At 40.1% G+C, this 12,265-nt stretch overlaps 1 protein-coding gene across 1 annotated transcript; it reads left to right on the plus strand.

Moving 5' to 3' along the window:
• Window positions 1-4,191: 4,191 nt before the first annotated feature.
• GMNC (geminin coiled-coil domain containing) lies at window positions 4,192-11,919 on the plus strand. Its single transcript, XM_029215502.1, has 5 exons — window positions 4,192-4,255; window positions 5,813-5,987; window positions 7,684-7,772; window positions 8,687-8,803; window positions 10,550-11,919. Exons 1-5 carry the CDS (start codon window positions 4,253-4,255, stop codon window positions 11,165-11,167), a joined length of 1,002 nt encoding a protein of 333 aa, XP_029071335.1. The 5' UTR covers window positions 4,192-4,252; the 3' UTR covers window positions 11,168-11,919.
• The last annotated feature ends 346 nt before the right edge of the window (window positions 11,920-12,265 follow it).

Below are 12,265 nucleotides of genomic sequence, written 5' to 3' on the forward strand. Positions count from 1 at the left end.
CAGTTGATAATTTGAAAGATTTGTGAATATCATTATAGTATATGATGGTTCTTAATACAATACAATCCAATACAACTGAAAAATTAAGCAATCACTCAATGTGTCAATAAGTAAAGGTCTAAAGCTGATTATAAAGCTATTGAAATAAATGCTAGTTAAAAATCCAATAAAATAGTATCATAAATCTCTACCCCCTGCCCCCTCATTCTCCATAGCACTTATCTGAGTCAGGCCTGAATCGAACATTTCACTCTATAATTTGTCCCTGGCTCTTCTCTTCTCTGGCTAATAACCTGATATTAACAGTTGACTTTCTTTTGTATACCTTTTGTTCATGTAGAAATAGTTTTTACTAAGGCATGAGTTATTGCATATGTGATGGTTATTAGAAGCTATGGGTAGGTGGTGAAGAGTAGGCAAGATTCTGTCCATACCAGCATGATTGATTTCTGCACATCACTCTGGAGGAATGATATACAAAACTAAAACTAAACACGTCATGGTTCTCCAGATATGCTGAAATAAAACATGCAAATGTTAAATCTCCCACTGTAAATCATTTACTGAATTGAATTTTCTCTAAGGGTTTCACTTTTCTTTACCTATATGTGAAAGCAGGCCTAGTATCTTTTTATTCCCTGGAGACTTAGCTGTAGAAGTTAGAGGGAAAGGTTATGTTCATAAAGAGAATTTCTTAATTGTTCTTTTATTATATATGCTACTGAATTCACTAATGAGGTAATCAAATAAAGTGTCCTCCAGGGGCAAAATAAAAGCACATTCCATATGCCAATCTATTTATCTCCTTGGCCCACCTCTGATCACACTCTCCCCTTTTCTGTCTGCAGACTTGGTTTGTGTGCAGGTCAAATTACCTCCTATTTTGTTATATCTTTGGCCTGGCAGGAGGCAGTGCCCTGATTCAACAATTGGGCTGTTATTAGCCACCTTTCTTTAAACACCATCCCTTCAGCCACAATACAAAAAAGCAGTTTTCAACTGATCTTATTTTTCATAGAAGAAAAATCATCTACATGAATTGCAATCACTAAGGAAGGTGCACCTTCTTCTTTGATACTTATGAATAAAAAATGGCCAAAGGAATTCACATTACTACTTAATTGATTCATTTTTCAAAAAATAATCATCAAATAAACCATAAGGCTTACACCTAAGCAGTGGACCTTAAATAAAAATATGAGTTTAAATCACACCTTAAGAATTTAGAAATTTTTTCCATTAGTTTATGATTGCAGGAAAGCTTTACCTTCTTATTTATGTTAAATTGTCAATAGCTCTTTACTGTTTAAAGATTCTCTGCCACCATATACACTTCCAGTCTTACTAAGCTAAAGTAGTTAATGATTTATGAAATATTTACTGTGCTGAAAATCCATCAAAATTTTAAAAAAATATTTCTACCCCTCAAAAAAACCCCTGGAATTTTACAAATGTAGTTTGTATTTTTAGTTATTTTTAATAGGCAAGGCACTGCAGCATATATGTTCAAAGAAAGAGTCTTCTACACCTAACAGTAATAATAGCTACTGGTCATGATTTAGGCAGTGAATTAAGAATGTTCAAGCATTAGTGGTCAGTTTTTTAACAAACTTCTCAAGTAGGTACTTCTTTCTTAATTTACCAGAGGAGCTAATTGAGGATTTGGAGACCATAATATAGCCTCAGGTGACTTAGTCTCAGAGGGTAGAGCAGGAATCTGAACCCAGGTATATTTGGATCTAAAGCCTATGCCCTTTATGTCATACCATGCTTGCTCAATTGCCTGTTTTGTGTCATTTTTGGAGTCAAGAAATTGTATCTCCCAAAGGCTTACATGTCTCAGTTATGACAGTTTTCAAAACAAAACAACCTCCCTCCTCCTTTTTCTTGCCCCAGGTGCTCATTGCAAAACTAATTAGGATTTTCTTTGCCCTGAACAAGATCATTGATTCTTACCACCTAAAGCAGTTTTGAACTGTTGCCAGGGCATCTTTGCCCTTTGTGCAGCGAGAGCAGAGAGGGGACCACTCTTTCACGTCACTGAATGAAATGAGTCCTGTTGAGTGACTCAGGCAATAACTTCCAGGGAGTGATCTTCAAATCTGGTACTAGTCACTTAAAAATGTGTGAATAGGGTTCCCCTGGTGGCACAGTGGTTGGGAGTCCACCTGCCGATGCAGGGGACGCGGGTTCGTGCCCCGGTCCGGGAGGATCCCACATGCCGCGGAGCGGCTGGGCCCGTGAGCCATGGCTGCTGGGCCTGTGGGTCCGGAGCCTGTGCTCCGCAGCGGGAGAGGCCACAGCAGTGAGAGGCCCAAGTATCGCAAAATAAAAATGTGAATAAACAGTATTAGAACAGAATAAAAGGACTCTACTGAGTCTGACACCTTCCTCCTCTTCCTCTTCCATCTCTTTCTTAATTTTGGACACAAAGCTTAATAAGTATCTGCTAACTGTTAGTCAATGCTAAATGCTATGGATGGTAAATACAAGGCCGAATGAATAAAGGTTAAAACCGGTTTAGAGAAAGGGCTTTGCAGACCAGAATCAGAACTTTTCTCAATTCCTTCACTTTGTATTAGTTCTCTAGGGCTTCCATAACAAGAACCACAGCCTGGATGGCTTAAACCACAGAAATTTATTCTCTCACAATTCTAAAGGCTGGAAGTCCAAGGTCAGGGTGTCAGCAGCGTTATTGGTTTCCCCTGGGACCTCTTTCCTTGACTTGCAGATGGCTGCCTTCTCTCTGTGTCCTCACATGGCCATTTCTCTGTGCATGCCATCCTTGGTGCCTCTTCCTCTGCTTGTAAGGACACTCGTTTTATTAGCTTAGAGCACCACCCTTACGACCTCTTAACCTTCATGACCTCTTTAGAGGCCCTATCTTCAAATACAATCACATTGAGGGTTAGAGATTCAACATATATAAAATTGGGGGAAACACAGTTCAATCCATGAAAATGTCCATTACATAAATATAATGTGCAGTGGAAAGACATCAAAGAGAGTCAGAAACTATAATTATGGTAGTTAGCATGGATGCTGGAGCCGGAGGTTCAGATTCCCAGTCTGCCACTTCCCAATTGTGTGAACATTGGTCAAATTTAACTTCGGTGCTTCATTCACTATCTTTTGAAACAGAGACAGTAAAAGTACCAGCCTCCTGGGTTATTGCAGATGAAGTAAGAGTTGGCTGTTAGTGGTAGATGAATAGTTTTAAGGATATTACTCGTTTTTCTACTCTGGATATAACATCATAGGAATGGTGAGAATAAAATGCAAGAGGAAAAATGGCAGAAATAAAACACTTTGAGAAGTATTAACACTAAATTTTCTTAATTATATTAATTCACTCTGTGTAATAGTAGTTGTGAAGAAAAGACCAACACAGAGACAGACACTTGAGATTCCTACATTTGTAACTTAATTCATTCTTCATTGAGCACCCATTACATGTTAGAAATTGTTCCGGGCACTTTGGAGACAGCAGTGAACAAAACGGACAGAAACCGCTATTCTCCTGAAGCTTACATTGTAGAATGGATATAGATCGCCTCCGCATTTCACACCCACTTCAGAAGCTGGGGAAAATGAGACATTATATAGAAGGAAAATGCCAATCAATCGCAACGTCATACAGCAAGCTATTTATCAAGTGGCCAGAGAATACCCACGAGCAGTATTGACCTTGGGGTTGGAAGGGTTCCCCAAGCGCCGCTCTGAACCCCGAGATGCTGGTTTGCGTTTTTCCTGACCCTACACCCTGGCTCCCGGGCCAACCTGTGCGCCCCGCCTTGCCCAGCAGCTGCGTGCCTCGCGCGGGCAGGAGCCGGGATCGCCCTACCCGTCCGGGCGGCGCGGTCACGGCGGGTCCTGACGCCGGGGCCCGGGGGACGCGCGGCGAGCCGGCACCGGCGCGGGTTTTGAAGCCGCGCTGCGCACCCGGAGGCGGAGCGCCGTGGGCCTGCCCGAGACCCCGGCCCGCTGGTCCCGGGTCTCGGGAGGCGGTCGCCGATAGTGGCAGTGACTTTGGCTTTCGCCAGATGTCTCCTGACCCACGTCACCAGCTTGTAAGCCTCGCACCAAATCAGAGGGCGGCGCTTGCCGGGAGCCCCGGGCGTCACCCGGAGCTCCCTTAGATTAGAACTCGCCTCTCCTAGCTCCTCCCCTCAGTCCCATTTAAAGCTCCCACCGGCTTTCCTGAAAAATTAAGAGTGGGCTCAGTTTCTGCAGCGCCTTCTTCCAGGGCAAGATGGTAAGTGAGGAGCCGGTGTTAGCTAGTCCGCTGGCGAAACCGGGGGTCTCTGAGGTCTACTAAGCTTTGCCTTTAGAATTTCTTCCACCTTGGAAACAAGATTTCTCTGCTACCTGCCAATTAAAACAGGTCTTCCTTCCTGCTCCATCTCTCTTTTCTTCTCCCCTGTCTCCTCCTGGCTTTCTCTCTGTCTCTGTTTCTCTGTCTCTCTCTCATCCTTTTGTCCTCTCTGTTATTTCTACTCTCTGTACTTTCTCCCAACTTTCCCTTTACACCTGTACTCGCTTTTCATTCCACCTCTTTCTCTAGATTATGCACATATTTGCAAACACTTGAACTTGAGGCTAGGGGTATTTGGGGTTTGTTTCCTTCTCAGATGTCAATTGCATAATAGCTCAGCTTTGATTCCAATAATAGCCTCAGGGGAAGAGCCTACAAACATGCTTTCAGAATAAAAGAAAATAGCACTTGATAAACTTTTGGCGGAATTTCTTTGGTCTGCACTGCCCACGCTGGACTTGCTTCAAGACTGGACTTTTTCGAAACTTAACTTATTGGGAACGTTAACAAAGTGTGACTTAATTGACTTAACTTTCTTTTTTCCTCTTTTTATTTGTTTTCTCTCTGTATGTTATGCCTGAGAAAGTTCACAAGTCAACAAAAGACTTGTCGTGGTCAAAGAGTTTGTCCAAAGCTGGGCTCTGCTGAAATGAATGGCTTTTACCTGATTAAACATTGACAAATAATTAGGAATGAGCGGTTGTACAAATTAACCCAGGGAGTCTGAATACCTGCCCCTAACTGGACGTTTGGAAAGACTGTGTGTTTGAGGTTTGAGGAAGCTGGGGCAGGAGGGTGTTCACTGGATCAGAACACAGTAGAGAATACATGCCAGGCAGTTAGTAGTGGCAAGATAACTTTGGAAAGGCATTGAGATGTAGTGGTGGAGAGACCTAATTAGAGCTTCCTGTCTCTGCTAACTAACCTGTTTCAGTAGTATCCAGTAGCATTTAAAACCAGAGGAAGAGAGGTAGGAGGAAGGGAGGAATGGAGCAAGTTTATAATTCAGAAACTAAAAACGAAAATAAGGAGGTTAGATTATGTGACGTGTTCTGTCCATTTCAGCCTTAGCATTCTAAGTTCTTTGTCATTTAAGGTTGTTAGAAATATAATTAAGATATTTGCTAGAAAGAGTCAAGTAGTTCTTACATGTTTCACTCATTAAGTAGAATTCCTTTTACTTAGATCTTGGGTAGCCTGTTAGATGCCTCAGACCTGGCAACAGAGACTACTCCTAGATATTTACAAGTTTGGTCCGTCTAATACTAGCCTGTTCTTTGCTGAGAGGACCTAAGGAAAGTACTGGGTAAACCAAGGAGCTGATTCCTTTTTAGTAATTATATTTGGACCACTCAGAATCAATCTGGGATCTATATTTAACACTTTTACTGTTTTTTATTCACTGTGCATGTTTTCTGTTTCTTTCTCCCATTCTTTTCTCCCTCCAAATTCTCATCACCCCATCTCTTGGGACCTCCCACATACTGAATTTTACAGAACACCGTTCTGCCTTGCCAAGACCAGTACTTTGTAGGAGGCCAGAGCTATAATTGCCCGTATTCCGGTACGACGTCAGAATCTAGTGTTGATGTTTCCACGGAGACTTGGGTCTCTTTCTGGGCTGCTGGTCTCCTGGACAACAGAGAGCCCCAACAAGCACCACAGGCACAGGGTAAGTTCTGCTCTTCTGCTTTCCTGGTAGATCTGAAGTCCTTTTCCTGTACTCATAGTTGCAAGGCATTATGGGCTGGAACTCTGTAAAAGAAGGGATGATATGTAAAGTTTAAGAAAGCCCAAAGACTCCTGTATTTTGCAACCTAATAACTTGCTTTTTGTGTACTTGCCAAATAGTGAAAATGGGCTTCTTCCCGTTGCTCACTGTACAATATGTATTTCTCCCTATACTTTACAGTTCTTGGAGATTTCAGAGTCACTGAGAAAGTATGGGTCCGGGTCAATGTCATATAAACAATACTATTGTGATACTTTTGGAATTAAAATACCAGTTAGAGCTTTTTTTTTTTTTTTTTTTTGGTATTCAGGAAAATTTCCCTGGGTATGAGAGAGAAGCAAGAAGTACTAACTTAATCTTTTATTTCATAAAGGAAATTCTATGAATAGTGTCTTATAAGTGGAAAGAAAATGATTCCTTTTTGCCTAAAGAAGACTTCAACTTTGGAGGAAAGTATAACTTTGATGGAAAATTGCACATTAATTTTGCCCTGGGGCTTAGTAAACAGTGTTATAACTATTAAAGGAATTTCTGATTAACACTCAAGTTTCGGGAAGAACTCTAAGGCATTTCAGAATTCAACATCTGGACTGTTGGTTCTACCACAGGAATTTGTTGAATTTGAGAAAAGACACAAACAAAAAGCCCCCAAATATGGAAACACACTTACATGTAAGGAAGGAAGTTATTCAATTTTAGCTTTCTACCGCAAGAAACAGAGAAAACAGAATGCCCAAGAATGTGAAACCAAAGAGTGTATAAAATTTTATTCCTGTCTCCTTGCCCATCATTCCACTTTAATCAGAAATATTTCAGTAATATTTTAGTTGAAGTAGAGGAGAGCAAGAGTCAGAACTGTACTAGATGAGGAAAAGAAACTAAAAGTAAACCAAATTAGCATGCCCAAGCATAGTTCTTATTGGTAGGCATAATTTGCTGTCAAATATGAAAAGAACAACAAAATCTCTTTGAAAAATCATAAAACACTTTATAGATGATGGCATTTGAAATACATGAGTTTGGGTACAGTTTTGAGATTTTCAATGAGTTCTTCAGAGAAGCAAGTTCAAATTATTGTGAAGTAGAAAGTGCTATTCCATAGAATTCTGAATAAATACTCTCTCTCAGGCTTAACTGATAGGCAGATAGGCAGAAATTTTTCATCTGGGGAAAAATGGTAGCATCAAAAATAGGATTTGATTCTGGAGCCAAACACTATATTATTAAGCACTACAGCTTAGAAAATAAGATAAAAACTTGGAAAACATAGTGGAATTGCAATGCAGGCCTACTTGAGGGTGGGACCAATAAACATTTGCATGAATTAATAAGGCAGATAGGACAGTCTTTATAAATTTAGCCAGCAGGAATATATATATTAGGAAGGAAGTTGACCTCTTGACTCCTAAAAATTCACCTCTGTAGCCACCTTGGCATATAGTCTATAAATATTTGTCTTTCATAGCATGCTTGCCCCTTCTGAAAACTTTAAATGTTATTTTCCCATGTGGAGGCAACGGCTAATTTTAGAAAGGTAATTGAACCTATTACCTTTCCAAAATCCTCCAGTGAGTTCTTTATTACACAAAAACTGCATGTGTGTTTTCTCAGTTACCCATTTGGTGTTTTCACATAGAATCATCCAGTGACTCGAATTTCCCTGTTCTTAATTCGTGTTCATGGGAAGAGGCTCAGCTTTCCTCTCAGCTCTACAGAAACAAGCAGGTATGTGTAGATAATCAGAACATGAGACTGGCCATGTTCCATGCAGTTCATTCTCAACATCATACCTTAATGTCACATGGCTTCTTTTCCCTTGTTCAATTCATTGACTGTCAGTTTAGAACCAAAATGGATATTTGTCCACAGAGAAGTCAAAGTTAGGTGATCACCATGATGGAAAATAATAACAACAAAACCAACAACAACCAAAACCCTCTAGGAAGACCTTCAATCAAGCCCTGACCTTACACATTTTAGCTGTATGGCCTCTCAAATCCTCCTTTCTCTTATCTATGAAATGGAGATATTTGTGCTGCCTATCTCAGAGGGCTGGTGGAAAGATCAAATGATAGAATGAGTGTGATAGTATTTTTAAACCATAAACAGCTCATCACTTGGACAAGGGATGATGATTGTAAAAGTTCTTGCAAAGATTGCTTAATTTTCCTTATTTTGTTTGTTGTTATTTATGAGAGAGTAATTTAATCTAGTGGACGTACAAACTGACCTGAGACTGAGGGAAGCCAACCCACATCTTTTTTTCTTTCTTCTCTTTTTAACATGCAAGGAAGAAGTTCAGCAAAACCTTTCTAAACACCGTTTTCTATATTTAAACAGTTGCACGCAGCTCATTTTCCTACATACCTTCCCGATCCCCTTGTGGTTACAATTTTAAAAGTCATATAATCTCTTCAAACACTTTGCAATGAAAAAATTCAGAGCACAAACTGAACAATCAAGTGGTAAGTGGGTGTAGATTGAACTTAGGGCTTTGAGGACGAGGGCTCGCTGAGATTGAGTTCATAAAACAAACAGAATAATAATCAAGTTTAAGTAGGTTAAGGATCAGTGGCATTATTATAAGGTTACAAAGTCAATATAGTGGAGTAGCCTTCACCATTGTCTCCTTTTTGCAGCTCCAAGATACTCTGGTGCAGAAGGAAGAAGAACTTGCTAGGTTACATGAAGAGAATAATCATCTCAGACAATACCTGAATTCTGCTTTAGTTAAATGTCTTGAGGAAAAAGCCAAGGTATGTGATGACCCCCTTTATAAGGACAGAGCAGTGATTTGAGAAAGAAGACCATTTGGGTAAAACTCCTTGATTCAGTGTAAGAAGTGTATTAAACAATGTGCCTTGAAATGCGTCAATAGGATGGGCAAATTTTTCTGAAGGAAATATAGCACTTTCACAACAATGTTTATATATCATTTCCCTGAAGTATCTAGATTGCAGATTTTAGCATATATTACAAAAGGAGTTGCTTAAGAATCAAAAACCAGTCAAGGGGATTGCTGAGACAACAGAGGCTAATCAAAAGATAGAGTTGGGTGGGACGCTGGAGCGGGAATTAGATCCGAGAGACATGCGTTTCTTTTAATTATCTGTTTAAATTTAGGTCAGTCACTCTCCCACTTGGGGCCTCATTTACTTCTTTGTAAGTGTATGGGCTAAAAGATCTTTTAAGAATCTTTCCATGTCTAAAATGTTATAAATATGGCTGGAACCCACATCTCTTGACTGGTAATTAGACATAGCCAAGTACATTATCTGTTCATGAACATTTCATTCTTACCCTTTTAAAATGAACTGTTTCTAACTCAAGGATAGTTTGCCCATAGTCCCTTTTTGTTGTTCTTCCTTTTTGGGGTTTTGTATTTTTTGTTACCTATCTGCCATTCTGTTACCATTATTGTTTTATCATCAATCTTTACCTTACTTCTAGACAAGCTACATTATTTATCTAAATCGATCATATTTCTTATGACTCTTACCCAGATATAGCAGCTCAGAGAAGAAAAACCACTATATTTAGTTCCTTTAGAATTCAGTTAGCTTTGTTAAAAAAAGGGAGCACAGCTCACAGTTATTAGCCTGAGGTCCTATCTCCAGCCACCATTCTGTGAAAAAGCACAGTTATTAAATTAGTAAGTGATATTAATTAAGCAATTTTTCTCTCTTGTTCTCAATTTTGCAAGATTTAGAATAATATAATACATACCACATGGGAGTGCTGTGAAAGTTAGGAAAATTAGAGGAAGAGTGTTATGTAGAATTGTAATCAGTGGTTCTGTCTAGATTCAGGTGCCTTAGGCTTAAATCTAGGCTGCATGATCCTTAGCAAGTCACTAATGTGCCTGTGCCTCAGTTTCCTCATTAAAGGAGGGTTTAATAGTATCTACATAAAATGACATCATGCATATAACCAGTGTTCAATACATGATAGTTGCTATTATTGCCATAATAATAATAATAATCATGACTTCCTGGAACTGAAGTTTTAAAGACATCATTTACATCATTTCAACTTTTTTTTTTTTTAAATGCTGTATTTTTTATTTTTTTGCGGTACGCGGGCCTCTCACTGCTGTGGCTTCTCCCATTGCGGAGCACAGGCTCCGGACACGCAGGCTCAGTGGCCATGGCTCACAGGCCCAGCCGCTCCGCGATATGTGGGATCTTCCTGGACCGGGGCACGAACCCGTGTCCCCTGCATCGGCAGGTGGACTCTCAACCACTGCGCCACCAGGGAAGCCCATCATTTCAACTTTTAAATGACTAGTAAAATTATATGAATTGGAATTTCTAGGTGGTAACTTGTCATCATAGATTTTGATTTAAAAGCAGAAGTTAATCCAATCAGTTTTGCTTTTGCATATGAAAATATAAATTTAATCAAGTTTTCTAAGGAATTAAGGTGACCAGTAAATATTTGACAGTCTTAAAGAAAATGATGTTGATTATCTGACTGTGTATTTTCAAATATTACTTCCCCAGAAATTGCTGTCATCAGATGGGTTCTCCAAAGCACGTGGAAAATTCAGAAAGGGGAAGAGGAAACCCAAAGAGCAAAGATATTTTCCTCCTGAGATTCCCCACCATAAAAATGCCAAAAGAAACCTCTCTAGTGAATTTGCTAACTGTGAACAACCTGGGCCCCCTGTGGATCCCTGGGTTCTTCAAACACTGGGGTTGAAAGACCTCAACACCATTGATGACACCTCATCAGCTAACTACAGTGCCCTCTCTTCTCATCCCAGACGGACCACAAGCACATTTCCCCAGTTTCTGAATGATGCAGTTGATTATCCCGGTGCCTCCGGGGAAGATCTGCCAATTGACTATGGAGGTGACAGAACAACCCCCTCACACAGCACTGCCAGCCACAGGGAAGATTTTCACTTCCTTTCTCAACTTTCAAATCCCGCAGGAGGACTACAAACTCTTCCTTACTATACTTCTGATGTGTCACCCAATAAGACAGAGATGGCCTTTTCCACATCCCTGAGCCCTCACTGTAATGTGAAAACTCACTCCTTCCACCAGGGACAAGCCTTTGTTCGTCGAGATGAAGAGGGAGGCTGGAAGTTTACCTGGGTCCCTAAGCAGTCTTAGTGATCCCCTCCTCTATCACAAAGGACTGCCATGAACTCTGTTTACAAGACCTGTCTTGCACTTGAACCTGACTATGTGGAAAATGCAAGCTATTGCCCAGACTGTCTCCTGCCACTTTAAATGTCACTCTCAATTACCCACTTAAATCTGCAGGGAATGGCTTCCAGGAATCTATAATGAAACATGCCTGCTCTTCTTTCACCTAAATTTGACTTGTTTACACACCCACACCTGCTGTTGACTTCCTTCCTTGGCCCTATACTTGAAAAGGTATTTTCCAATTGCCTGAATATTCCTTTGAGACCTACATGTGCCATTCCAATTATAACAAGTCTAAAAGCTTTTCTTCTTTCATCAGACAGTTTAAATGTTCACAGCCTTCACCTTTCCACTTTTATTTCTCTCCTGTTCCTCTTCATTTCTAAAAACTGCCTTTGAAATGAGCATTATAATTGCTCCACATAGCTGTTATTGGGTGTTCAAATAACTGGGGGTGGGGTAGAAACAAGAATCTTTGCCCATTGCCATTCCTGAAGACATAATGTGAGTAATGTTATGTGTAGTGCAGTTCATTAACTTGAGTGTCCCATGATGGAGCTGACAAAAAAATCTCTTCAACACCTGGAAATCTACTGATAAGCAACAACACTGATAAATTAAACGATAAAAGAGAATGAAAATTACTTCAAAATGCCTGCATGGTGTATCAGCTTCTATGGGCACCTGGCATTGTGTCTGCAACCAACATCACTCAAACAAGATTTTTGAGGAACTCGTGGTAACAGAATAAGTCACTATCCTAAACTAATTAGATGCTGATACACTTCTATTCCTGAAAGTATAGTCTAGCCTAGCTCTGACACTGTCTTACTTATCCATTCAGTCATTCATGTGTTCATTTGTTCATTCATCAACACACCCAAAATATTTGTAGAACACCAACTGTGTAGCAGGCATTGTGCTATGTGGTGATGATAAAATGTGAACAAGTTAGATGCTGTGGCCACCCTCATGAGACTTAGACCCACTCATCTGCTGTGACCTTGAGAAAGCTACTTCCTTGGTATGAAAATTCAGTTTTCCCAACTGTAGAATACA

This window comes from Monodon monoceros, unplaced genomic scaffold (genome assembly GCF_005190385.1).
Source record: "Monodon monoceros isolate NGI ecotype Baffin Bay Population unplaced genomic scaffold, NGI_Narwhal_1 Super_Scaffold_11, whole genome shotgun sequence".
NCBI classification, from domain to species: Eukaryota; Metazoa; Chordata; class Mammalia; order Artiodactyla; family Monodontidae; genus Monodon; species Monodon monoceros.